Here is a 25,929-nt window from a genome sequence, read left to right on the forward strand (position 1 = left end):
AAGTCTGGTTCGAGCTGTTCCCTCTGAGGAGGCAGCACCTCTCCTGGGGTTAGAGGTGTATCCCTGGAGACCTCCTGCTGTACTCAAACAGCTACACCCAGTTTTCAGAGCACCCCCACTCCGTATCAGAGCTTTGTTCCAGGGTGGAGCAATGGCTCTTTGGAAAGGATCCTCTTGTCTGTTCCATGTCCTTTGCTGTGGAGCACTTTGTGTTGCTCTGGCTCTGACATCTGTATCCCCTGCGTCCAGCAAAAGGTGCTTCAGGAAATCTTCTGGCTCTACCAACCCCTCTTTATCTTAAAAGGTGAAATATTCCCAGCAGGATCAGTGGTCTAGGATGAAAGCAGACAGGTCTGCACCTGTGCAGAGCCCACACTGTGAGAGGCAGCAACACTGCAGGCTGTGCCAGTGCTATGCTGGTGAAAGACCATGGCTGAACTGAAAGGTGAAAATCCTCCCCAAACAAGCAAGAAGGTGCAGAAAGAGACTGAGAAGGAAGGCAGTGCCAACTGCAGGAGTTGCTAAGTGTGATGAAAGGAGACAAAAAGCCTTTGTCTGCACTGCACAGTGTTGGATGGCCACCTTATCTGCACCTACATGCTCTGGAGTCTCTTACATAACAACAGCATCTGCAATGTTCTATCCAGCAGGAGCAAAAATAGAGTTCTGCCTCCGCCTGACATTGCTGCAGTGGGGGTGAGCAGGGGAACAGCCCCTCCCAGCTCCCCTGCCACACTGGGATCCTCCACACTGAACCTTCCCACTGAAATGAGAAGGTGTTTGGTGCCACAAGGTACCTGGCCTTTCAGGTTCCCAGTCAGGGGTTCAAAAAGTGATCACTGAGCTTTCCAAATGACGCAGCAAATTTGTTCAGCCCTTCCAGATGTGCAGCTGCTGCCTGTGGCATCATTCCATGCACACATCTGGGCTGGGAATGCTGAGCACCCAAGTGAAAGCTCTGTAGGAAGGATTTGTAGTCTCATTCTTGCTAACTGCAGCTTCCTGTGCTCACCCTAGATACACACCTGCCTAAAAGACACTGGCTCAAGAAGAATCTGCCTGGGAATCAGGCCCAGCTCCATTTCCCAAGCCACCTGGAAACCAATAATCCACATTTCTGGGCTTCTGGAGAGGGAAGTCAAAGCTTTCTCCCCACAGCACAGCATTGCCAGAGAAGATGAGAAGGACTCACCCAAGTGGAGAGTGTTTGACATGTTTCTCCTCCAAGTTCTGCTGCAGGGAACTGTCTGAGGCTCAAGAGAACATTTACAGTCCAAGGAGATGAAATCCTGCACCCAAATTCCTGCACCAGGATCTTTGAGTAGACCTCCTCATTCTGTGGAGAATGACAGAACAACCCTGGTATGAGAAGATGAGGTGTTTCACCAGCATTGACAAACAGCAGAAATGAAACGAGTGTGAAAGGAGGGCTGCTGGCTGTGTGGAAGTGTGGCTGCCTGCAGCACACATGGTGCTGGCTGGGCTGGGCACTGAGCTGCTGACTTCATCACTGACACCTCTGCAGGCACCTTGAAAAGTGTCCTGGAATAAATCTTATTAAAATGACAGCAACATCATTATTTTTGAACCAGCCTTCTGTGAAGGAAGACTGAGATCAGCCATCAGGCTGGAGTTAGGAAGCTGGGTTTCACCACCTGCCACATTCCTTCAGCCCCACTGCCATTCCTGTGTGGAAGAGATTTTACAGTGACTTCTGTCAGCCAGAGAGAAGTTTGAAAAGAGGATCCATGTTTACCACTGGAAGAATTTCCTATCAAGGTCGTTGACATAGAAATCAAGAAAAAAAGAAGGATAAATAAGAGATGGGCAAATGGGCAAACTTAGGAGTTTTGAAGAATGTATAAAAAGCATGCATGCTAAAATAAAAACAGGTTTGAAGCCTTCTGAAAATGGAGTGTTGCTTTGCATTGTCTCTGTCTCAACTACAACACTCCTGCACACCAGGCTGGACACACAGATGTCAAGGGCAGCACATGGAGAATGTGCTCTTAATTAGTGACTCTGTGAGCAGCTAAATGAGAGCCGACACCATCTAATTGGGCACCTTCCTCAGAGCGCTCTGCAACCTTTCCAAACTGCGCGAGGGCTCTTTCCCTGCACAGACACCTCCTCCAGACGGGCTTTGTTTGAGATGTTCCAACAAAACAGCCCGGCTGTCCCTGAGAACACGAGGGGAGGGCTGACACCGCTGCTTGCGCACCTGAAAATCCCAGCGATGTTTTAGGGATGCACCTGAACGTTTTAGGGATGCACCTGAATGTTTCAGGGATGCATCCCGATGTTTCAGGGGTGCATCCCGATGTTTCAGGGGTGCATCCCGATGCTTTAGGGGTGCATCCCGATGTTTCAGAGGTGCATCCCGATGTTTCAGGGATGCATCCCGATGTTTCAGGGATGCATCCCGATGTTTTAGGGATGCATCCCGATCTTTTAGGGGGGCATCCCGATGTTTCAGGGGTGCATCCCGATGTTTTAGGGGTGTATCCCGATGTTTCAGGGATGCATCCCGATGCTTTAGGGGTGCATCCCGATGTTTCAGGGATGCATCCCGATGTTTCAGGGGTGCATCCCGGTGTTTTAGGGATGCATCCCGATGTTTTAGGGGTGCATCCCGATGCTTTAGGGGTGCATCCCGATGTTTCAGGGGTGCATCCCGATGCTTTAGGGGTGCATCCCGATGTTTCAGGGGTGCATCCCGATGTTTCAGGGATGCATCCCGATGTTTTAGGGGTGCATCCCGATGCTTTAGGGGTGCATCCCGATGTTTCAGGGATGCATCCCGATGCTTTAGGGATGCATCCCGATAATTTAGGGGTGCATCCCGATGTTTCAGGGATGCATCCCGATGTTTCAGGGATGCATCCCGATGCTTTAGGGGTGCATCCCGACGTTTCAGGGATGCCCGGGCGGGACGGGCCCTGCGCTGCCGAGGCCCGGGACCGCTCCGCGCTGCCTGCGCTCCCTCTGCCGGCAGCAGAGCCCCGGGAACGGCCTCTGGAACGGCCTCTGGAGCAGCCTCTGGCTCCGCCCTCGCCTCCCGAGCAGTGCCCACGGCTCTACAAGGGACAGAGTTTATCCTACCAAGGCTTTTCCACGGGCAGGCTGAGAACCAACGCAGCACTGTGCTGGAGCCTAGGGGTCTGCTTCCCTCGGGCAAAGCCGCGCCCTGGAGCTCCAGGATGCAACCACTAATTATTGATTGGTACAAACGCGGGAATCATTTACTCAAAACGATGTTGGATAAAGCAGCTGGATCCCTGCTGTTTGGAGACAGATTCCTGCTTGTCCCAGCCAAGAGCTGAACAGAGGAGAGGGAGCAGAACACTGTCTCTGCACACAGGATGGAAGCAGACCCAGCGCTCCACGAGGCACCCGAGCAGCTCTGGGAGCAAAGCCAGCCCTCCACAGGGCACCTGGCGCAGGTAATTCATGTACTGGTGTTTCCAGAGGCTGATTTTGGAGGGGGCTGAACCAAGAGGTGAGTTCCTGAGAGCAGGAAATGGAGCCCTGGAGTGCAGTGCTAACGACCCCCGAGGCTGAGAGCCGGGGTCTGACACCCCAAAATGGAATCAGTGCATGTGCTCCGTACAGAGGAGCTTCCCAGCCGGGCTGCAGCTCTGCCGTGCCCGGGGCAGCTCGGGGCTGGGGCTGGAGGGGCTGCTCAGCAGCACAGCAGCTGCCCCACACCGGACTGCTCTAACCACCACTAGTGTGCAGTCACGACCGCAGTGACAGACAGCGGAGCCAAAACAGTCTCATGAACACCCGGGACGCTGTCGCCGGGCCAGCGGCACAGGGCAGCTCAGAGGCGGCAGCAAGGAGGCCGCGGCCGGGACAGCTCGCCCCGGTGCGTCCCCCCGGGCCTGCACCGGGACCCGCCCGTTGCCATGGGAACGGGCCGTACCCGGTGTCCCCGTGTCTCGGCCCCGCCGCTCCGCGGCCCCGGCACGATGGTTCCGCGGGGGGCGGTGACAGCGCGGGGGGAGCACGGCCCCTTTAAGAGCGGCGCCGCCATGATCTGCCTGGTGCTGGGGATTTTCGCCGGTCTCTTCCATAGCGGTACGGAACGGGACGCGATCCCCGGCCGGGGTCTGAGGACCAGGGACCCCCACTCCCCTTGTGCCTCAGGGCCAGGGACCTCCCTTCCCCGGGAGAGACCCCGCGGCTGAAGGCCTGGGCCAGGCCCCCGTGTCCCTGTGCCCTCTGCGGCCAGGACCGCCCTGCCCTCCCCTGCGGGAACCTTGGACCCCTCTGTGTCCCCACGGCTGAGAGCCTGCGACCCCTCTGTGCCCGCTTGGCTGAAGGCCCAGAGGCGTCCCCTTCCCGCCTCAGACCTGTGCCCTGTCCCTGCAGCCTTCGGCGGGGTCAATGAACGAACCTTCGTGGCCATCAAACCGGACGGGGTCCAGCGGCGCCTGGTCGGGGAGATCATCCGGCGCTTCGAGAGGAAGGGGCTGCAGCTGGTGGGGATGAAGCTGCTGCAGGTGAGCGGCCGGGCCCACCCAGGCTGGGGGTCCCCGGAGTCCAGGAGCCCCTGCAGCCCCCAAGCCTCAGCTGTGCTGGGAACTGCTGGGGGTTCTGCCTGTCATCCGGCCTGTACAGGCTGCAGGTGTCATTCCAGCACCAAATCCTCGCAGCTCAGAGGAGAGTTGGCATGGGAGGGTGATTCCAGCTGTGGGGAGCATGTCTGCCCTTGGCTGTGCCCATACTCCAGGGCTGGCACTGTAAGCTGGCAGCTGGAAACGCCTGTGTCAGGCTCCTGCTGTTTCACTCCGGGAAGTGGGCATCTGTGCAAGAGCTTCATTCTCTTAATTTCCTGCATCCCTGAGGCCCAGCCCTTGCCCAGGTGCCCCGTGTGGCAGCAGACTGAGCTCTGTGCTCTGTGCAGGCCTCGGAGGAGCTGCTGAAGGAACACTACATCGCCCTGCGGGACCGTCCCTTCTACGGCCGCCTGGTGAAGTACATGAGCTCCGGGCCCATCGTGGCCATGGTGAGTGCTGGCCAGGGCCCCTGGGCCGAGGAACAGGGACAGAGTGCAAGGTGTGAGCAGCAGTGGCTGCTGGCACAGTGGAAGTAAGGTGATATCTCTCCTCAGAGGGTCCCTTGAAGCTGTACTGAACTGCAGGGATATTTTCTGTTGTAAGTTAAATCACAGAACGGTTTGGGTTGGAAGGGACCTTAAAGGTCTCGTTCCACCCCCTGCCATGTCAGGGGCACCTTCCACTAGACCAAGGTTGCTCCAAGCCCCACCCACCCTGGCCTTGAGCACTTCCAGGGGTGGGGAGAAATCCACAGACAATTTGGATTATTTTCCAAAATCAACTTTGGAAGAATAATTTGGAGAGACCCTTTGCTGTCTGTCCCCCGTGTGGATCCGGTGGGGAATTCAGAGGGCAGATGTGACCTGCTGGGGCAGCTGTGGAAGCTGATCCTGGTTTTGCTCTCCCGTAGGTCTGGCAGGGCCTGGATGTGGTGAAGACAGTTCGCACCATGATTGGGGAGACCAATCCTGCTGAATCCAGGCCTGGCACCATCCGAGGAGACTTCTGTGTTGAAGTCAGCAAGTGAGAGCTTTGACTTCCTCCCTCAGTGTTTCAGGGCATCCTGTCCAGGCATTCCTGTGCCAGGCCTGCCTGAGCCACATCAGTCTGCATTCCCAGAGCAGAAGTTCTCCCTTTTGTGCTCAGACAGAGCTGAGCTCTGCTTCCCAGGGTTGGCTTTAACAGGAGGAAGAGCCTGGGTTGTGTCTTTCCTTCCTCCTGAGTCCTCTGTTGAAAGCAGGTGGGCTTTGCCTGTTTTCCTCTGCTAATCAGGACTGTCAGGCTGTGAAGAGGAAGGGAGGCTCCCACTCAGTCCTTTTGTGGGAGCATGTGAATATCTATGGGTGGTGATCTTGGGTGGCCCCAGCCTGGCTCGTGGTAGACACAGCTGTTACTGAACCATCCTGCCTTAGATCTGTTTCTTGGTGTCTGATACCAAGCCTGCTTTGGAAGGGGAAAAATCTGGAGGCACAGCTGGACTAAAAAATGCACATCCCAGAGCTACAGCCACTTGCAGCTCCTCCTGTAGTGAACAAAAGGTTCCTCAGCATAGGAGGGGGGAGTGCTGGGAACTAGCACTGCTGGAAGGATGAGTGGTGTCTGATAGGAGAGGATATTGTGGGGTAGGACTGTCTGCATTGCTTTAATGAAATTGGTCAAGGGGGAATTTTGCAGGCTGCAGCACCCCTTTCCCACCTGTCCCAGCTTGGTGAGAGCTGCTCCCTTTCTCCTTGCCCACAGGAACGTGATCCACGGCAGTGACTCGGTGGAGAGTGCCCAGCAGGAGATCTCGCTCTGGTTCCGCCCCGAGGAGCTGCCGTGCTGGGAGGACACGGCTGCACACTGGATCTACGAGTGAGCAGCAAGCCCAGGGGAAGTTCATCTTCCTGCTGGGACACAGCACACTTCCATCCATTTCATGGCAGCTGCTGGGGCTGCCTGCAGATCCTCTGTGGGATTCCTCTTCTGCCTGTGGGATCCTGGGAGCTGGGCTGTGTGTGGAACTCTGGTTCAGCTCCTGCCAAGGGGAGCTCTTTGTTTTTTTCTCTCTATGCTCTAGTAAGTAGTTGGTATTGTTGCTCTGTTTGCTGCAGCATCTTAAATCCCAAGTAGCTCAAGCTGATTAATTGAAGCAAAACTTGGGCTCTTGGCCCATTCCTGGGTGTTCTCATCCCTGCCTGGAGCAGGAGAATGCGTTGTTCTTGCTGCTGGGAGAGGTGCTGGTCACAAGGTGATGGGCTTGACAATTTACCTGCATTTCTAGAAGGCTTTTCACCAAAGGCTCTTAAAGAATTGGGCTGCTGTAGGATAAGGGAGCAAATTCTCATTTTGGAGTTCTTTCCAAGACAAGGAATGAAGGATGGGACAATTCTCTCTCCCTTGGTGGGAGCCCTGGGTGCTGGGGCTGGCAAAAGCTCACCCAGTTTCAGATGTGATGAGTGAGTTTGTGGAAGGAAGAGTCTCCAAATGCTGCTAGACGCACAATTCCTCAGGCTGTGCCTCCTGGGCTGTGGCTGCTGGGGGTGGGAAGCAGCTCCTTCAGGCCTGCTCTGGTTCTCTGGGGATGCATGGCCCTGACCCAGCCTGACACAGACTGTCCCTCCCTGGTCACTGGTGTGAGGCAGCAGCACTGGGGCAGCCACAGGAGTAGAAGGGGGAGAGGGAGTCAGGGAAGGATTTGTGGATCTGTTGCTCAGGAAGGACTATTTAGGGGAGTATTTAGCTCTCTCTTGTGCAGAGGCTGTGAAGTCTTGCCACTGAGCTCTGGCAAGTGCCAGGATCTTCCTTGTCCCCCTGAGAGTTTGCAGTGGAGCTTTCATGCTGGGAGGGTGTCTGGAAACCAGTTTGTAACGGGCTGGACACCACCTGTGAGCTGTCCCTGGGCCATCCAGCACCTCAGAGCTGTGCTGTGTCTGAGCTCCCTGTGCAGCCTCACCAGAGCAGAAGGACAGGGACAGTGACATGGAGTCCTGCCATGGAACAGGGACACAGTTAAACTCAGGGAACAAGATCCCCAGGGCTTTCCTGTGTGCAGGATGAGTTTGACTTGTGCCCTAAGAGCCTATCCCTCTGGGTGCTCAGCTGTGTAGGTGCTGGGGAATGAGGGCAGCTCTGGGGGAGCAGAGTGAAGTCACCCCCACTCCTGCTCCCTGCTGGCCCCAGAGTGGTGGGGCTGAGCAGGACAGGGGTGGGAGGTGTCCCTCCAGTGAGTGGGGCTGTCCAGCTGCCACAGCCAAGGCTCCTCCTGCCCTGGGGCCTTCTCCAAGCACCTGTGTCCAGCTCTAAATACCTGACAGATCCCATTTGTTTCTGAAACTTGTCCACTTGGCTGAACTTGGGAGTCTGGCTGCAGCAGGGCTGCAAGAGAAGGCGATGGTGAAGGCCAAGGTGTGAAGCCAGTGGGAGGAAGGCCACGTTGGTTGTTTAACAGATGCACTGAGAGAAGCTGTTGGCACCAAGAGCTGCCAGCTCTGACACAGGAAAACTCTGCCCAAATAGCTGAGCTTCATCTCCTACCATTGCCTCTTCCTGAAGGATCTCTCTTTTCCCTGTCTACATGGATGAGATTGAAGATGCCTCCCAGTTTCAAAGTGCACTGAACTCCAGTCAGATACAGGACCTGACTCACTGAGCCACAGTCCCAGGCCATTCCTCTCCTCTCTGTGTGTGTAGGTTTGGTGTCTGCCATGACCTCGTGCCACTCTGGGGCACAATGGAGCAGCAGCTGCAGGGAAAGGGCCCCCAGAGACACTGCTGGGAGCAGGTACAGGAGCTGAGCTGTGGCTGGTGGTCCTCGAGCCCCTGGGGACTTTTAATTGCTTTGCATGTTGGTTTCTGCTGCTTCTCCTCTGTCCAAGACTGTGTTAAACTGTAATAATAAACGTAGAAGCTGTCTGTTGTTCCTCTTGGGCCCCTGAAGGCAGGAGGCTGCAGGTGCTTGTCAAAACTAGCCTGGGCAGCAGCGTGGAGGGGAGGTTTTGGGTGCAGCAGTTGTGTGTCAGAGCTGGAGGAGGTGAAGGCAGCAGAGATGCCCTTGTCTCTGCCCTGTGCAGGGCTCTTGTGCTTCCCACTGAAGCAGAAGTCTTGCTGGGGGGGATGTTCAGTGGAGTCAGGCTGCTGCTGCAGCACCACACACTCACGGCAGTAGAAACAGCAGGGTCTGTGCTCCTGCAGGACTCACAAAATCCCAGAACAGCAGGGGTTGGAAAGGACCTCTGGAGATCATTCAGTTCCCTGTCAGAGCAGGGTCACGTGGAGCAGCCATCAGAGGAATGTGTCCAGGTGGGTTTGGAATGTTTCCAGAACAGGAAATTCCACGCCCTCCCTGGGCACCTGCTCCTGTGCTTTGCCACCTCAGTGTAAAGAAATTCTTCCTTATGTTGAGGGGGGACTTTCTGTGTTTTACTTTCTGGCCATTGCTCGTCCTCCTGTTGCTGGGCCCCACTGGAAGAGCCCTGCCCCATCCTCTTGGCTGGATGCCAACCCCATGTCAGACCCTGGTTTCTGCTCCTGGGGCTTTTCCCTGGATTGCCAGCAGTGCATTTGCTAAGGACTTAGGTCTGAGCTGGTGCTGTGAGCCAAACACAAACACAGAGCATTTGAAAATGAAAGAGGGTTAAAAATTTTATGGGATGGGAAATGGCTTTCGACCTGTTCTCTCCACAGTTTTGCTCCATGTTCTCTCTTTTGACCTGTTCCTCCATAGTTCTGCTCCCAGCCCCATGAGTGGGAACACAGCTCCAGCCCCAGTGCAGAGCAGGACAATCCCCTCCCTCATCCCACTGTACCAGGGTAGAGTCAGCTCTTGGCTGCCACTGATGGCTCCTACTGAAGTTGCTGTCACACCCCTGGTCTGTGCTGGGCTGCTCTCCAGCCTCTCATCCCCCAAACTGTGCAGCCCTGTGCCAGGTGCAGAGTCCAGCAGTGCTGCTGTTGGATCTCACACAGGCTGTGACTGCCCAGCTCTCTGTAAGGCCCTTTGGGGCTCCACAGCCCCTTCCAGGTCACTGTTGTTGGCAAACCTGCTTAATGTATGCTAAATTCCTGGATTTGGAGCGTTTATAAAAACATTCAAGAGCACCAGCCCTCAAACAGAGCCCTGTGTAACACCACTGATGACTGTCCTTTTTCCCTGCCCTGGAAAATCCAGTTCCATGGGAATAATGGGCTTTTCTCCCCCTTTTCCCTGGATTTGGAGGGGGCCTCCTTTCATTCCAGCCTCATCCCAGCTTTGCTGCCATATCCACCCACCCAAATAATGGGATTTTTGGATCTTCCTGCCCATCTGGATGTCCCAGCCCCTTCCCCAACATCCCTGGAAATTCTGGGAAAACCAGGCTGGATACAGAGAAAGCCATTTGGGGCCACTCCTGATGTGACCCCATTTACTGTAATCCTTTGAGCTTGAGCTGGCACTGCCTGCTCACCCATGCAAAGGGTGGAGCTGTGTGAGGGACAGCTTATCCAACAGAGTGTTGGAGATGGGATCAAAAGCTTTGCTAAAACCCCAAACCACCACATCCACTGCCTGCCCAAAGATGACTGACACGGAGCTGGGAGGAGGGCTGATACCTCAGAGGGTTGTGTGGCCCTTCAGGGGGACCTTGACAGGGGCAGAGAGGAACCTTCTGGAATCCAGCACAGGCCAGAGCAGATTCCTGCATCTGGGGAGAACAACCCCAGGCACCAGGCTGGGCTGGGGCTGCCGCTCTGTGCAGAAGAGGGTGACACTGACTGCTCCTGACCAGCCCAGGGGCCAAGGGCGGTTCCTGGGGGTGTGAGGGAGGGGATCCTGCCCCTCTGCCCAGCCTGTGAGGCACACCTGGAATGCTGTGTCAGGACAGGAGGGACGTGAAGCTCCTGGAGCAGGTCTCGTGGGGGCTGTGAGGATGCTGAAGGGCCTGGAGCATCTCCTTGTGAGGAAAAGCTGAGGGAGCTGGGGCTGCTCAGCCTGGAGAAGAGCCTCAGCTGAGATGGGCCTCAGCCCTGGGTGTCCCTGGGTGTCCCTGTCTGTCCCTGGGTGCAGGGAGGGACACAGCAGGCCCAGGCTCTGCTCCAGGCCCAGCAATGGCACCAGAGCCAGGGGCAGGGACTGAGCCCAGGAAGTCCCAAATGAACACCAAAAACTTCCTTGTACACTGGAACAGGCTGCCCGGAGAGGGAGTGGAGTGTCTGTTACTGGAGTTGTTTCAGAACTGTCTGGACACAGCCCCGTGCCCTGGGCTGCCCCTGCCTGAGCAGGCAGCTGGGCCCAGGTGAGCCACTGTGGGCCCTCGCAGCCTGAAGCATTCTGTGACTGGGGAATCAGTGCCTGAGCCTCTCCCAAATGGGAATTAAGCAGATGAAGCAGGACCTTCCCCCTGTGAGCCCACACGGCTGTGCCTGCTGCCTGCGTTGTCTCTCAAGGGGTTTTCAGCAACTCCCTAAGAACCTCCAGGATTTTAACACTGAAGTAGGACTGACAGGCTTGTGGGATGCAGGGTCTTCTTCCTTAAGTCTGCTTGAGAACTCGGACATTTAGCACCTTCCACTCAACACAGACTGTCCAGACTCCCTAAACCCTGAAAAACAATGGAGAGGTCCCAGATGACATCAGTCAGTGCCCCGGGATGGATCCGCCGTGTCCCGTCCAGCTGGAGCATCCTAACAGCTTCAGGGCTGCTGGGAGTCTGTCATCTCCACTCACGGTCTTCCTGCAGCCATACCCACGCGAGCCATTACAGATACAGATGTATTAGATTACTCTGCTGTCCCTTATCGTTACACACATTCCCTACGTTGCATTTCATCCTATGGAAGAAACCTGAGCTTGCTTAAGGGACACGAGGGGCAGGACGAACGCAGCTTCCTGGAGGCTTCACACCACTGATTCCTATGAGGCTCCACCGAACGCTGCTGGGTGAGTGAAGCGGGCGCGGGCAGCCCCTGCGGGCACTCCCCTCCGGCCCCCGCCGCTCCCTCAGGGGCCGCCGCCATCTTCCCGCCCCTCCCGCCGCCGCGCGCGGGCCGCCGGGATGGGGCGGTGCCGGTGCCGGGGATTGGTCCGCCGCGATCACGTGGTGGGGGGCAGCCGTCCGCGAGCTTTTCCCGCGAGGTGTGGCCGCGGCGGCGGCCGCTGATTGGTCGTAGTGCGAGGCGTGGCCGCTGGAACCATCACTGATTGGTCGTGGCGCGCGCGGCCCGGCGTGAGGGCAGCACCGCCCACGTGACGCGGGCGCGGGGCCGGAGCCGGAGCCGGAGCGGGCCCGGAGCGGTGGCTGCGTCCCGCCGGCGGTGAGTGAGGGAGGGAGTGAGGGCGGGCGGACCCGGCACCGGCACCACGGCCTCGGGCTTCCCCTCCGCCCCGCACTCCCTCCGGCGAAGCTGCCTCCCCGGGCCCCGCTCAGCCCCGACCCCGGCTCGGCCCCCGCCGGGGCCGCTGTCCCAGAGACAGCGGTGAGCGGTGAGCGGGCCTCCGTGCAGCGGGAGATCAGGCGGCCGGAGCGCAGCCCCGGCCCGGGAGGTGCAGCCCCGGCTCCTTGTTCGTGCCCAGGGCTCCTGCGCCGCGTCAAATCCAATCTGGCGGGCTCGTTTTGTTTCCCCGGCAGCTGGATTTCCTTCAGCCCTTACAAACGGAGCGGTGTGGTGTGAGGAGAGAGAGCTGCAATGGAGCTGGAGGGATAGTGAGGAACTTCCACTGTTGGAGGGAAGAGTGGTACAAGGATTGACTTCTTTCTTTCTCTCCTTTTTCTCTCTAATGATTGCAGCAAGCACCCGCAGCACGGCCCTTTGTCACTTCCCGGGAAAACTCCAAAAGCAAAGCACTTGTTCTGCTGCCAACATCCCCAGTTACCCGTGGTGAAATCCAGCAGTGCAGCCCCACAGACCTTTCCTAATGCGATAGGAACGATGCCGTGAGGCCTGGTGAGGCTTGGCCATAGCCATGACAGAGCCGCACAGGGTCTCGTTCACCACTCTGCACGGGCCCCTGAGCAGCAGCTTCCTGAAGAGGTCTCGGAAGGACGAGGGAGAGCAGCCCCCGGAGGCGGAGCCGGCGGCCACGGCCGTGCGCATCACTCTGACCCTCTTCGAGCCCGACCACAAACGCTGCCCCGAGTTCTTCTACCCTGATCTCCTCAAGAGCTGTCGGGGGAAGGTAAAAGGAGGTTCTTCAGGTGACAAGGTGAGTGTCTCTGGGGGTCTGTGGGGATCTGTGCTGTAGCTGGAGGTCTCAAGGGCTGTCTCAGCATCACTGTTGTGAGAGCTGGGTCTGTCTTTGCTGTGAGGTGCTGCGAGGTGGGAGGAAGGTGGGTGAACATCCTGCAGGCAGGAGAACTGACCCTCAGGCTGGGCTGCTTGTTGTCAGGCCACGCTGTGGCACTCGTTTGCCCTGGCTGGAATTTGGTGTTGGGAGGTGTTGTGCTGGTGGCAGGTGTGGGATGTGATGCTCGTTCAGTTTGGAATGGCTGGATCTAAAGTGAGTTTTGGTACCTGGGCAGCTGGCAGTGACAAGGAGCTGATTTCCAAAGAGCACGAAAAGAGACAGGAATGAAAACTCCTGTAGCATCTAAAGTTTGAGTTAGGAGTGTTTGTCTATGAAAAGAAACTTACTGGACTCTGTTCCTTTTACTGTTTGCCTTCAGGACTGTGAGCAGTCCGTTGACGTTTTATGCCCCCTAATTTTTTTAGGCGTTTTTTTGAAGGTTGTGAGAAGCAGAGGCAGGTACAAAACTAGCTGGGAGAGCACCCAAACCACAGGGATACTGTCAGAATCCCAGGATAGTTTGGCTTGGAAAAGACCTTAAAGCTCATCCAGTGCCACCCCCTGCCATGGGCAGGCAGCCCAGGAGGGTTTCTTGGTGCTCACAGCCAGGGCAGGTCCAGCTGTCACCCAGCAACAGCCCAAATCCTTCTCCCAGGGCTGCTCTAAATCCGTTCATCTCCCAGCCTGGACTGATCCTGCAGTTCCAGGTGCAGCTCCAGCATTTGGCTTGTTTGAACCTTATGAGGTTCCCATGGTCCCAGCTCTCCAGCCTTCCCAGGTCCCTCTGGATGGCCTCCCATCCCTCAGGTGTGTCAACCACACCACACAGCTGGGTGGCATCCCCAGACATTCTGAGAGTGCCCTGATCCCACTGTCTGTGTCACTGATGAAGATCTTGATCCACACTGTCCTAAAGGTGGATTTATCTGAGCTTTTGCCCGGGTGCTCCAGTCAGGATGGGTTTAATTCCTGCAGTTTTGGTGGCAGTGTGGCAGGATTGACTGTCATGGCTTTATCCCTTTTGTTTCTGCAGAAGAAAGACCCAGCTGATCCCTTCAATGATGAGGAAAGAGAAAGGCATAAAGTGGAGGCTCTTGCTAGGAAGTTCGAAGAAAAATATGTAAGTGTTTCTTCTTTACATTGTGTTATTCTTTGGGCTGGGCAGTGCTGTTCAGGTCTCAGGCAGTGCTTTTGGTGCTCACTGGCTCTCAAGTTCCTGTTCTACCCCAGTCCTTTACCCTGGCTGCCATGTGCTGGTTTTTATGTTCTTTTTCTGTCTCAGGGCTGCAAAAATAGTTCAGATTCATTCTTAAATAAAATGAATCTGATTAAAGCAAATTACAGGAACTAAAGTGAGCAGTAAATCACTTACTGTGATTGATAAAATGAGTTTTCCTTAAGCAAAAATGAATTCCTAGACCTTGTTGCTGTGGCAGGATGGAATGTTTCAAGTCTCTGAGCATGGGGCTGTGGTGAGTCCACTGCCCTCAGGACACTGCTGCATGGATCTCTCTTACCTGTTCCTTTCTGTTCTTCCTTTTGTGTTATTTCTGTGGTTGGCAGTAAAACCACACTGTGGTTTTTATACCCTTTGGCACATTGGGTAGCAAGTTGTGTGGTTTTTTGTGACACAGATTTTGCCCATGGGTCACCTTGACACACTGTGTGTGTTTGATGTCTGTAGCACTGAGTCTGTACCTGCTGGAGCACTTAGGGAAGAGAGCCCTGGCAGGAATGTTGAAGGGATGCAGACCCAGTTCAGCGTGGAGCCTGGCTGGCAGATTTTCATTTGGCTGCACTGTTTTGTTTCTGTATCACAAGGCTTAAAACTGGATTTACCACACCCTGGGAGCGCAGTGTGACGGGAGCCAGCCCTGGTTTGGTTCTGCTGTAGCTTTTCTGGAGCCAGTGTTGCTGTCCTGTGTCAGGGTATCTCTGTGGTGCCGGGAAAGAAAAGTGATCACAGTGTCCATGTTTCCTTGTTCAGGGTGGCAAGAGGCGCAGGAAGGACCGGATTCAGGACTTGATTGATATGGGGTATGGCTATGATGAGTCCGACTCCTTCATCGACAACTCGGAAGCTGTGAGTGCTGGGGCTGTGAGTGGCTAAAGGTGGCTGCCTGGGAGTGAACCTGCTCTGGGAGTGAGCCACGAGGCTGCCAGGGCCAGGGAGTGAGAGCTTCTGGGGCAGCTGTGTGGCAGGAGATGCTGGTAGGCATTCCAGTGTGCTCCTGGGGGAGCACAACCTCCTCAGACTCCTGACCGGGACAGGACTTGGGGAAATGGCTGGAGCTGAGTCAGGGGGCTTTAGGTGGGATATCAGGAAAAGGTTCTTCCCCCAGCGCATGGTTAGGTACTGGAAGAGCTTTCTCAGGGAAGCAGCCACAGCACCAAGCCTGTGTGAGCTCCAGAGCATTCGGACGAGGCTCTCAGGGATGCACAGTTGGGATTGTTGGGGTGTCTGTGCAGGGCCAGGAGCTGGACTCGATCTGATGGGTCCCTTCCAACTCAGCATGTTTTGTGATTCCATGAATCCCACTGCATCTTCCAAGCAGCTGAGCTATGGAATGAAGTAACCAAGGTCCCAGTGCCAATGAATGTTCTCTGTTGTTTCCAGTACGATGAGCTGGTTCCTGCCTCTCTCACTACCAAGTACGGAGGGTTTTACATCAACTCAGGAACGCTGCAGTTCCGGCAGGCCTCTGAGTCTGAGGATGACTATGTCAAAGAGAAGAAGAAGAAGTGTCCCAAGGTCAGGAAGGCACCTTTCTGAATTATTCCCTCTGTTACAGCTCAGAGCTTGCTGCATGAAAGCGTGTTAACATCCAGAGTGGGAGGGATTTGTGACTTGGTATGGACAGAATAGGGATAGGCACTTGAAATCCCATTGTATCCTAAAATTTCTTAGTAAAATGAAGTATGTCTGGCATGGATAAGACTCTGCTGGGGTTACCTGGTTCCCAGAGCAGAGGTGGCAGCAGCTCCCTGTCACCCTGGAAGTCACAGCATTATGGGGATGCTGTCAAATGCTGAAGGCAGCACGTGCCAGAGCCATGGTGAGGGATGTAGGGGGGTGGGTTAATGAGTCCTGTGTTTTCACATGCCTGGGAGAGGTCCCAAAGTGGCTCTGGGAGTGCTGGTAATGTGGGAAACTCTTTGATTGTGACTCGTTTTTAACCCTCTGCAGAAGCGGAAGTTGAAAGATGGGGGTGAAAAAATAAAGAAGAAGAAGAAGGATGATTCTTATGACAAGGAAAAGAAATCAAAGAAGTCCAAGTTTCCAAAAGCTGGGTAAGCAGTGGAGGAGGGACACCTTGTGTCAGGTTCCAGGTTGCAGTGTGGGGTGCTCGAATGCACGTTGCAAACACCAGCACATTTTCCAAACCCCTGTTGTTTCCCAAGTGGGAAAGAAAGGCAAGGGATGATCAGGAAAGGAGCAGAGCTCCACAGCAGCACTGTGTGAGCAAAGAGGGGCACAGCTGGCTGCAGGAGTGGTGGTTTTGGAGCTCTGTTTAGGCACTGATAGTGGGAAAAGATCTGGAGAGGAGAGAGAAAGACAACAACTGTTGGGACGAAGGTGTGGGAGGGAGGAAAGGCAGGTGGGAAGGGCTTGGGGCTGTAGAGTGTGGGGCTGGCAGGGAGGGAGAGGTTACAAGGCAGGCTCTCTCGGGGCAGTCCTTTGTACTCCTGCCCAAAGTATTTCTTGGATGAGTGCTCAGCTCTTTTATAGCTTTTGGGCTGTAAAATGGACTGCTTTTTCTTTTTGTCCTGAGTCATCTTGTGCTGTAGCTCTGTACTTGCTTTGGTCTGCCTGGCCTGTCACTTTCAGTATCTATATCTGTTGCTTTTCATTAATTTTCTATATTTTCCTCCTCAGTTTTTCCTTCTTCCTTTAACTATTCTTTGTAATTTATTTTTTCCTGCATGGATCTGCTTTTGGGCAGCAGCAGCCCATGTGTCTGACGTGGTATCATCAGTGTGTGATTCCTTCAAAGTGAGCAAGGAAAGGAATTTGCTCTCCTGGTTTTAACAGAGCAGAAAGCTTCACACTAACCTGTCCTGCCTCAGTTCCTCTGTACTAATTGTGCATTTCCCAACCTTCCTTGCTGGAATAACAATAATTTCATGTAGCTAAATGAAAGCAGAGCTCTGTGGAGGTGGTTTAAGCCTTAGCACCTCTCTGCAGTGAGTCAGGACAGCCTTTTCTGAGCTGAGATGAACAGCCAGAACCCTGAGACTTTTAGAAGCTGTAAAATACCTCTTCTACTGTAATTGGTTAAGGAGCTACGACTTTCCAGGGAATTGTGCCTGAAGTGAACTGGGGGAGAAGGGCCCCTCTCTGCTCCTTGATCTTGTATTCAGTTCCCTTTCCCCCTCTACGCTTTGTTTGCAGCTTCACAGCATTAAATGCAAGTAAGGAGAAGAAGAAGAAGAAATACTCTGGAGCTCTCAGTGTCAAGGAGATGCTGAAGAAGTTCCAGAAGGAGAAGGATGCTCAGAAGAAAAAAGATGAAGAGCAGAAAGTGGTGACTCCTTCCCCAGCAGACCCTGCAGCCCCACGGGAGGCAGAGGCCATGGCTGACCCTCTGCTGTCCCTCTTTGGCCACGCCAGTGACAGTGACCTGCTCCAGGCAGCCTCAGCCATGGACTCCTTGAGCGAGCTGGACCTGGAGCGGCTCCTCAGCGAGTCCCCTGAGGGCAGCCCCTTCCCTGAGGTGGAGGATGGCAGTGACCCTGGCTTAGAGCAGGAGTTCAAGCAGCCACCATCCCTCCCAGAAGGGCTGCCAGCCCCCCTGGAGAAGAGGATCAAGGAACTGGCTCAGGTACAGCAGCTCCTGGGGGCAGTGGGGCTGGTAGGGGGTCCAGCTGTGCTGGGAGGGTGTGTGTGACAGGAGGGGCACAGCTCTGCTGGCTGTGTGTGGCAGCATCCAGGAACAGAGCACATTCCAGTGGGGGAGTTCCTCAGATCCCCTGGGATCACATCTTTGTGTCACTCAGTTTCCTGTAAGTGATTTTCTTGAAGGTCCAGATGTCAAGTGATGTCCAAGTGCTGGACCTTGTCAGGTACTGAATGTAAACTTGAGATCACACCTGATCAGGATTCCTTCTTTACCCCTCTTAGAAAAGTATGGTCCTGATGCAAGCAGTAATTTCCAAAGTCAGTTTGACATGAATGAACTGAAATGTGGATTACTGAGGCTGGGGGGCTGGTTTGTGCTGGGGTAGAGGTAATTTTCTCCACAGCGACTGTTTTGGGGCAGATTTGAATTGTGCTGTAAAGAGAGCTGATAACCCAGGGATGTTTTGTTATTGTTGAGCAGGGAGTGCTCACCCAGTGCCAAGGCCTTTGCTGCTCCCACCCCACAGTGCCAGCGAGGGGCCTGGGGGCAGGAGGAGCTGGGAGGGGACAGCCAGGACAGCTGATCCCAACAGGGATATCCCAGCCCAGGGGGGTCTGCTCAGCATATAAAGCTGGGAGAAGAAGGAAGAGGGGGATGTTTGGAGTGATGGCATTTGTTTTCCCACATGGTATATGTGATGGAGCCCTGCTGTCCTGGGGATGGCTCAACACCTGCCTGTCCATGGGAAATGAGGAATGAATTCCTTGTTTTGCTTTGCTTGTATGGCTTTTGCTTTCTGTTACACTGCCTTGCCTTGGCCCAAGGGTTTTCTCACTTTTACCCTTGTGATTTCCTGCCCCATCCCACCTGGGTGAGGGAGCAGCAGCTGTGTGGGGCTGAGTTGCAGCCTGGGGCTAAACCATGACAAGGACAAATGCCACCATAATATTTTTAAAGTGCTGCGCTGGTGAGGACACTGAAGGGGTGCACAGTGTTGTGTGTGTAAAATAAGAGGGTGCAGCTGGAAAGCACTGCCACAGTTCTACACTGGGAGAAGGCCTGGAAAGCCCTGTAGATGGGGCTTGAGGATTTGCTAGAACCATTTCCATGTCACAGGCAGATCCCTTGCTGAAGCTTGGGTACCACTGGAGCTGCACCATTTTGGCAATTTGAGTCCTTCAGCCATTTTTGACATCTGGTTTTTGGGTTCCCATTTAGGGAGTAATGGATTCTTTGCTTCTTTTCTGCCAAGGTCAGGATTAAATCATGAGATGATATTTCTTGTTCAGACTCAGGTGTTTATTAGTTCTTATCTATGTCACAGTCCCACAAACCCTGAGTTCTGCAGTACTTTGCTCTAACAAGGTAGAAAATGGCTATGTATCTCTCTCTACAAGGCCATTTAAGGATAAACTGTCCAATTAAGAAATGACACCTCAGTTATTTTTACTTTTAACCAATAACCAACCACCCATGGCCTGCAATGTGGACTTTTTATCCAATTACATAAAACCACCCAAACCCAAGGAGAAGAAGGTGAAGAAGGACCAGCCTCTGCCCTAAAACCTCCATCTTGCCTTATATATTTTACTATATTCTAAAACCTTAAACTCTGAGTTTCCCACCCTGTGATATCACACACTTCTATCAAACTCCACACCCACAATCCCAGTTCTGTCATTCCATTTTGGAAGCCTTCTCCACGGCCTCAGGTCAAGTGCAGTGTTCTCTTGGGGGTCAGTGCCTGTCAGCACAGAAAGTCTGAAATTCTCAGCAGCCAGGGTTCCAACAAGGGAGTGAAATATATTAATGTCTAGAAGGTTGATCTTATGTCTTTTCACCAGTAGCCCCTCCTGCTGCTGGGCTCCTGGGGGACTCACCCATCTTCTCCATAATGTGGTGTGCTTTGGGAAGCTCCAGTCTGTTTTGGAGAAGGCGAATATTGGATGCTGATTAGGGATCCCTTCCTGGCATGTCAAAGTGTGCTTTCAGCCTTGTGGTGTGAGTGCTGTCACCATCAGCCTGTCAACAAGTGCTGGGAGGTTTTGTTCCTGCTGCTGGTGTGGTTTTAAACATTGATTTTAAGTTGTAAACATGCCCTTGGAGCTCTGTGGTGGTTCTGCCTCCTGGGGCACTTCAGTTTAGAGCACCTCTTACTGAAGTGAGAGATGCTGAGTAACTCCTGTTACTGAAGATAAGCTGCTCTTAGAGAACTGTTCTGCTGAGTTGTGCAGTGGGGGTGAGCAGATGGGAGGGAAGGAGGAACTGAAGCAAGTATTGCCACAGCTGATAAAAATAATGGGCTCTTGGTGGATGTTTCTGTTTCAGAAAGCACCAAAACAGCTGTTTGTGACTCTATCTGAGTTAAAGGAGAATATTTTGGAAGTTCCATGATATCAGGTTAATTGTTATGGTGTTGTGAAACAGTTTAATAGCAGAGTCTCCAGTGATTTTCCTGCTTAGATTTTCCTGCTGTTTTGTCTCGCTGCTGGATTGTGGATGTTAAGAAAAGAAAGAAACTGAAACCTGTGGGTCAGTTAGGGCTGTGGGACATGAGCTCAGGTGGCAATGAAGAGGTGCTGTACCTCTGCCTGAGAGCCAAGTCTCTTCATCCTAGAGGTGGGAGCATCTTCTGAGTTAAATGGAGCCTCCAGGCATTTCCTCTTCTACTTCAACTGCTTTGACTTTAACCCTCTCCTTCCTAAGTAATTTTCCTGTTGAGGATTCTCCTTAGCATTGAGCCTTCTCCTTTGGCATCACCTGCTGCTGGCAGGGAGGAATGTTCACCCTCTGGGCATAAATTAATTGCTTGCCTGCCTCAAGTTTGGAGTGGTAAATCATGGGATTTCAAAATCCTCTCCTGGTCTGCTTCCCCGTGCAAAGAATCATTTACTCATGGTGGTGCCTTGTGCCAAATCCCAGTTTTGTTTATATCCCCACTCAGAAAAAACTGAAAGCTCTTGGCAATTTGCTACTATCTCATTCATCTCTTGGAATTATTTTCCTGCTGGACATATTTTTCATGGGTGTGATGTTTTTGGGCAGCGCTTTGTGAGCTGCACTCATAGCTCTGGAAGCTTCCTGAACTGGACTTTTTTCTCTTTCCATGGTGTTGACTGGGAGTAACACATCCCCTGTGGCTGTGACTCTTCTCTGTGGGTGTCTTGGCTTAGTTTCCAGATGGATCTAGAAAATCTGGTGATAAGTCTCCTCAACCTTCCTTAGATGTGATTAGGATGAGCTTTCCTGGTCCAGGGACAAGCTCTGTGCTCATATTCCTCAATATACTGAGTAGTTAAAACCATGCCCTGCAGCTGTTCTTGTCCTCATGGCAAATTTGCCAAAGAAGTCACCAAGCCACCTCCTTTGTCCCAGGAAACAGAGGACTCTTCACTCCAGAGTGGTAACTCCAGTGCATCTGGAGAGGAAAATCCAGGCTGGGAAGGTCACCAGGTGTTGCTAGGTCAGGCAGGGTTGGACTTGAGCTGGGGAGGTTCACACTTCTGCTGTGACAGAGTTTGTGTAATAAAACTGTGCCTTGTTTTGCAGTAGTTCTGTGGTGGTTTTGGAGATACCTGGTTGCTTGTGCCAGCTGTGAAGTGCTGATGATTTGTGTTATTTCCTGAATTCCAGGCTGCCAGAGCTACTGAGGGAGAAGGCAAGCAGAGATTCTTCACTCAGGACATCAACAACATCATACTGGAGTAAGTGCTGCCAGCAGAGAGGTGTGGGAAAGGAGAGCGTTAGGCAGAGCATTTTGGTAAATTCAGGAGCAGGTTCAGCAGGAATTGTGGAGTTGTCCTTGTACAGGTCTTCCAGGCAGAACATGCCCAGAATAACATGAAAGTCTCCTATAAATGGCTTTCAGTTGAAATATGATGGGTTAGGAGAGTGTTGGAGGGGATGTATCTAGGCCTCCAGTTCTCAAGATGCTGCCTGATATTTGTGTACCTAAATTTGGTCACTTGACCTGTGAGTTTAGCTTGATGCAAAACCAGTAAATCTCTCCCTGTGAGAGATGTCAGGTATGTTTTTGCTACTTAACTTACATGCTATGTAGAATTGTTTATAACTGGGATAAGGCTGCTGTGTTCCACTGGTTCTCTGGGAAAACTGGAATGGAGGAATTCCATTGCTGCTCTACACTTTGAGGCCCCAAATTACAGAGTGCCAGTGTTGCTCAGGCAGCTGCAGATAATGGCTTCATTCTTCTGCCAGAGCCTGGAGAGGGCTGATGAATGCACAGGGTTTTGTGATCAGTGCAATAATACTGACACCCAGGCTTTAATTTCATTAAGGTTTATCCAGGCACTTGCAGGGAGCTGCCAAGAGGAGTTTGGGACTCTTTCCCTCTTATTTCAAGGGCTGATTACCACCTTCCAGCATTCCAGTGCTGGCTGCACAAACAGTCCTTGTCTGGTGTCAAACTGATCACTTCAGCCTCATTCAGAGGAGATTTAGACAGATTTATATAATTTTGCTGCTCAGTTTGGATCAGGGCAACCTCAGACAAGAATATAGACTGGGAGAAGAACTCGCTGTGAGCAGCCCTGGGAGAATGACTTGGGCTGTTGCTGGGTGAGAGGCTGGACATGCTCCCCCCTCTGTTCACCCAGAACCCCCCTGGGCTGGGCTGAAACTCCCCCAGCATGGCCAGCAGGGAAGGGGGGGATTCTGCCCCTCTGTCCCCTCAGGTGAGACCCCACCTGGACTTTGATGATGGTGATGATGAATCACTTGGCATTTTTACACTTTCTGACACCAAAAAATGGCTTAAAAAACCAGGCTCCTAATTCCTGTTTAGTTGTGTAGATGGGTTTGGCACATGCTGATCTCTCTCATCTACTCACTTGGAAGTTGAAACCCAAGGGATAAAGTTTGATTTTGTGTTGTCCTGAATTCCACTGCTACAGCACCTGACATAACCAGTGCGCACTTCTCATTTCATTGCCTGACCCTCCTGCATGCAGCTGCCAGGCAGAGCAGATGAGACTGCTGACTTCCATCTGCTCCTTCTCCAGCTACTCCCAGACCAGATTCAAAGCACAGCTTGGGATAAAATCTGTTGATTCTAGAATCCAAAGAAGCTTCACGCAGTTTACCTTTCCCTCTGTCCCTGCCTGCCAGTCCCCTCAGGGTGGCCCTGAAGGCTCAGGGGTGGCTGCAGTCCTGCTGACGCTGTGTTTGTCCCCAGCATCGAGCTGCAGACGCGGGAGCTCAGCAGCCAGGTGCGCTCGGGGGTCTACGCACACCTGGCTGCCTTCTTCCCCTGCAGCAAGGACACGCTGCTGAAGAGAGCCCGCAGGCTCTACCTCTACGAGCAGGTGAGGGAGGTGGCCAGCACAGGCCTGGGGGGTGCTAGCCCTGCTGGGCACAGCGTGGCTGTTGCTGTTGTCCCCAAACTGCTGTGTCCTCCATGGGGCACTGTCCCGGCACGGTGGCTGGGGTGGGGGTTGCAGCTGGCTGGATTTTGGTGTCCCAGCCATGGGAACATTTCGGGGTATTCTGTGTGGTAGCAGCTCTCTGGCTACAGAGAGAAACAGACAACTTTCCCTGGCATCGTTTTGGGAAAAGGCTGTGAGAAGATCAGAGAAAAGAATGAGAAACAATTCTTATCTTAACTTGCTGCACCTGGTATTGTGAACCCTTGGAATGTGTTATGGGGATTTGTTTACCAAAGGGTGGCTTCTTAATTAACTAATGGTAACAGTGTTTTAATTAAAGAACTAATCAATTCCACCTGTAGTGAACTAAGGTATCAAAGTATAGGTTTCTTAAGGATTATTGATCAGCCTTCTGTAAATACATGGAGTCTGTGTAAGTGATCAGCCAGCCCTGGTGGGGTGTCTGTGTAGTTGCAGCTCTCTGGCTACAGAGAGAAACAGACAACTTTCCCTGGCATCGTTTTGGGAAAAGGCTGTGAGAAGATCAGAGAAAAGAATGAGAAACAATTCTTATCTTAACTTGCTGCACCTGGTATTGTGAACCCTTGGAATGTGTTATGGGGATTTGTTTACCAAAGGGTGGCTTCTTAATTAACTAATGGTAACAGTGTTTTAATTAAAGAACTAATCAATTCCACCTGTAGTGAACTAAGGTATCAAAGTATAGGTTTCTTAAGGATTATTGATCAGCCTTCTGTAAATACATGGAGTCTGTGTAAGTGATCAGCCAGCCCTGGCCGCTGTGCTGACAGTTCTGTGCTCGCTGCAGGGGGGCCGCCTGAAGGAGCCTCTGCAGAAGCTGAAGGAAGCCATTGGGAGGGCCATGCCAGAGCAGGTGGCCAAGTACCAGGAGGAATGCCAGGCCCATACTCAGGCCAAGTTTGCCAAGTAAGCTCCTTGTTCGCTCATTCCCCATCTGTAGCTTTACCCAGCAGGCTCCCTGTGGCCTGGAGGCCGCTCTCCTGAAGTTTGCCATCTCTTTTGTTCCGTGTGTTACATTTGCTGATGGCCATTGATTGGCCTGATTAATCTGTGTGTGTTCTTCGTGCTGCCTGTGGCCATGCCAGCTTCAGCAACACTGATGGGACCAGAGCTTGGCTGAAGGATTTTGGCTGTGCAGGCGTGTCCTTAGGAACATGGCAGCCTGGGAACAATCAGGCTGGATTAGTCCCATCATCTCTATTACAAAATAGGTTTCTTAACCTTCAGCCCATAGCTCAGCTTGCACCCTAAGCCAGAGATTGCTGATACTGAGACCTCTGTCCAGTGCTGTTCAGAGATACTTAATCCTCGCCTGGAACCTGCAGGACAATCACTTCCACATTTTTTGTCTCCATTTTAGGATGCTGGAAGAGGAAAAAGACAAAGAACAGCGAGTTTGTTCTGATGATGATGAGGATGAAGAAAAGGGAGGGAAGCGCGTTGCAGGCCCGCGGAAGAAATTCCAGTGGAATGATGAAATCAGGTTTGAATAACTCAGATATTAAGCAAACTCACAACCTGTCTTACTCTTTGCAGTTGGCAGTGAAGCATTTTGGTGTCTGTGTTTTGTTTGCAAAGCAGTGCTGATTACCTGTAGGAACAGTCAGCTCGGAGGTTCGTGGCACATGGTGGTGTTTGTGGAAGCCATTACTGCATTTATTGCATCTCACCCTGAAGCTGATTTCAGGCCCAGGCTAACCCTGAGAGAAGTGCTGAGAAGCTTCTGTGCAGAGTCCAAAAGAGAGAGTCAGATCTTTGGGAACAGAAGGGATTCAGCTGAATTGCTGACATCCTGCAGCCCAGACTCTTGAATGCCCAGGTTCTGGTTGTGGAAGCAGTTGAAGCTGTTTGGTTTTGCTACCCCTGGCACTCAGGGGACTGACAGAGAAGGGAGTGCTGAGAACAGGGGAGAGTGACAAAGGGTAAAAGGAAAATCAATCCTGCTGTCTTTTTCTTCTTATTCTGGAACAAATCAATTTGTGCTGCTGATCCACGTAGGACATAGCCAGCTGTGCTTCCTGCCTTCTCCTTGCTGAGAGGTTCAGTTCTGTGTTGTTACTGGTGCCTGTGGCTCTGGCACTGGTTTGCTGCCTCAGCTGTTTCAGGAGATTACACTGGGAAGGGGTAACAAGACTTTTCTCCCTGGTGCATCCATGTGTGTGCACACACAGAGCAAGGACTGTGCCTTTCCCTTCTCCTTTCCTGAGGAGGCAGTGCAGGGTTGTATTAGCAAGAGCCAGGAGTATCTTGGTGTATTTATCCAGCCTGGATAAAGAGAATGATCTCCAAGTGGGAAAGGTCAATCTGCATAACTGTATGTGAAATCTTCCTGTTCCTCAGGGAGCTGCTTTGCCACTTGGTGAAGATTAAATTGGATGGTTATGACCTTGACAAGAATAAGGCTCAGTCTCTAGAGGATTATGTGAAGACCTTCCTAGAAGGAGAGGTGAAGCCCCTTTGGCCAAAAGGCTGGATGCAGGCCAGGTGAGCAAGAATCAAGGGATTCCTTGTCCCAAGGGACCTGGGAAGGTCATTAGTCCTACCCTTGCTCAGGGAATGGCTGGCTTCAGAGTTAGATCAGAGTGCTCAGGGCTTTGGCATATGGAATTTTGGAAATTCCCAAGGATGGAGATTACCACAGCATCTCTGGGCTCCTGTTCTGGTACTTGATCACTCTTCATGAAATCTTTTCTCCTTATTTCCTATAAGAATTCCCCTTGCTGCACTGAACTGAATATTCCCTGCTTTTGTTTTTTACTGTGCACCTTTGAGAAAGGTCTGGCTCCATCTTGTTCCTGTCCCCACCACTCTTTAGGTAGTGGAAAACTGCCACTGGGCTTCTCTTTTTCCAGGCTGAG

The 25,929-nt window shown here is 52.9% G+C and overlaps 2 protein-coding genes across 7 annotated transcripts in view; both read left to right on the plus strand.

Annotated features, from left to right (window-relative positions):
• Positions 1-3,967: 3,967 nt before the first annotated feature.
• On the plus strand, positions 3,968-8,456 carry NME3 (NME/NM23 nucleoside diphosphate kinase 3). Its single transcript, XM_041462183.1, has 5 exons — positions 3,968-4,080; positions 4,375-4,505; positions 4,910-5,011; positions 5,473-5,585; positions 6,303-8,456. The coding sequence occupies exons 1-5, from the start codon at positions 3,972-3,974 to the stop codon at positions 6,418-6,420; spliced, it is 573 nt and encodes a 190-aa protein (XP_041318117.1). The 5' UTR covers positions 3,968-3,971; the 3' UTR covers positions 6,421-8,456.
• Positions 8,457-11,750: 3,294 nt separating this feature from the next.
• UBN1 (ubinuclein 1) overlaps positions 11,751-25,929 on the plus strand; it is a 33,455-nt gene continuing 19,276 nt past the window's right edge. For 4 of the 6 annotated variants that reach the window (XM_041462107.1, XM_041462104.1, XM_041462109.1 and 1 more), the window contains exons 1-12: positions 11,751-11,834; positions 12,308-12,723; positions 13,838-13,924; positions 14,792-14,887; positions 15,422-15,556; positions 15,992-16,095; positions 17,198-17,627; positions 21,279-21,349; positions 22,840-22,969; positions 23,859-23,977; positions 24,432-24,554; positions 25,412-25,555. In XM_041462107.1, the coding sequence (XP_041318041.1) occupies positions 12,484-12,723; positions 13,838-13,924; positions 14,792-14,887; positions 15,422-15,556; positions 15,992-16,095; positions 17,198-17,627; positions 21,279-21,349; positions 22,840-22,969; positions 23,859-23,977; positions 24,432-24,554; positions 25,412-25,555 (1,679 nt within the window). In that variant the 5' untranslated portion in view covers positions 11,751-11,834; positions 12,308-12,483. The remainder of the gene's footprint in view (positions 11,835-12,307; positions 12,724-13,837; positions 13,925-14,791; positions 14,888-15,421; positions 15,557-15,991; positions 16,096-17,197; positions 17,628-21,278; positions 21,350-22,839; positions 22,970-23,858; positions 23,978-24,431; positions 24,555-25,411; positions 25,556-25,929) is intronic. The other 2 variants (XM_041462110.1, XM_041462111.1) reach the window with 1 other exon arrangement.

This window comes from Pyrgilauda ruficollis, unplaced genomic scaffold (genome assembly GCF_017590135.1).
Source record: "Pyrgilauda ruficollis isolate IOZ18807 unplaced genomic scaffold, ASM1759013v1 scaffold16, whole genome shotgun sequence".
Lineage (NCBI taxonomy): Eukaryota > Metazoa > Chordata > Aves > Passeriformes > Passeridae > Pyrgilauda > Pyrgilauda ruficollis.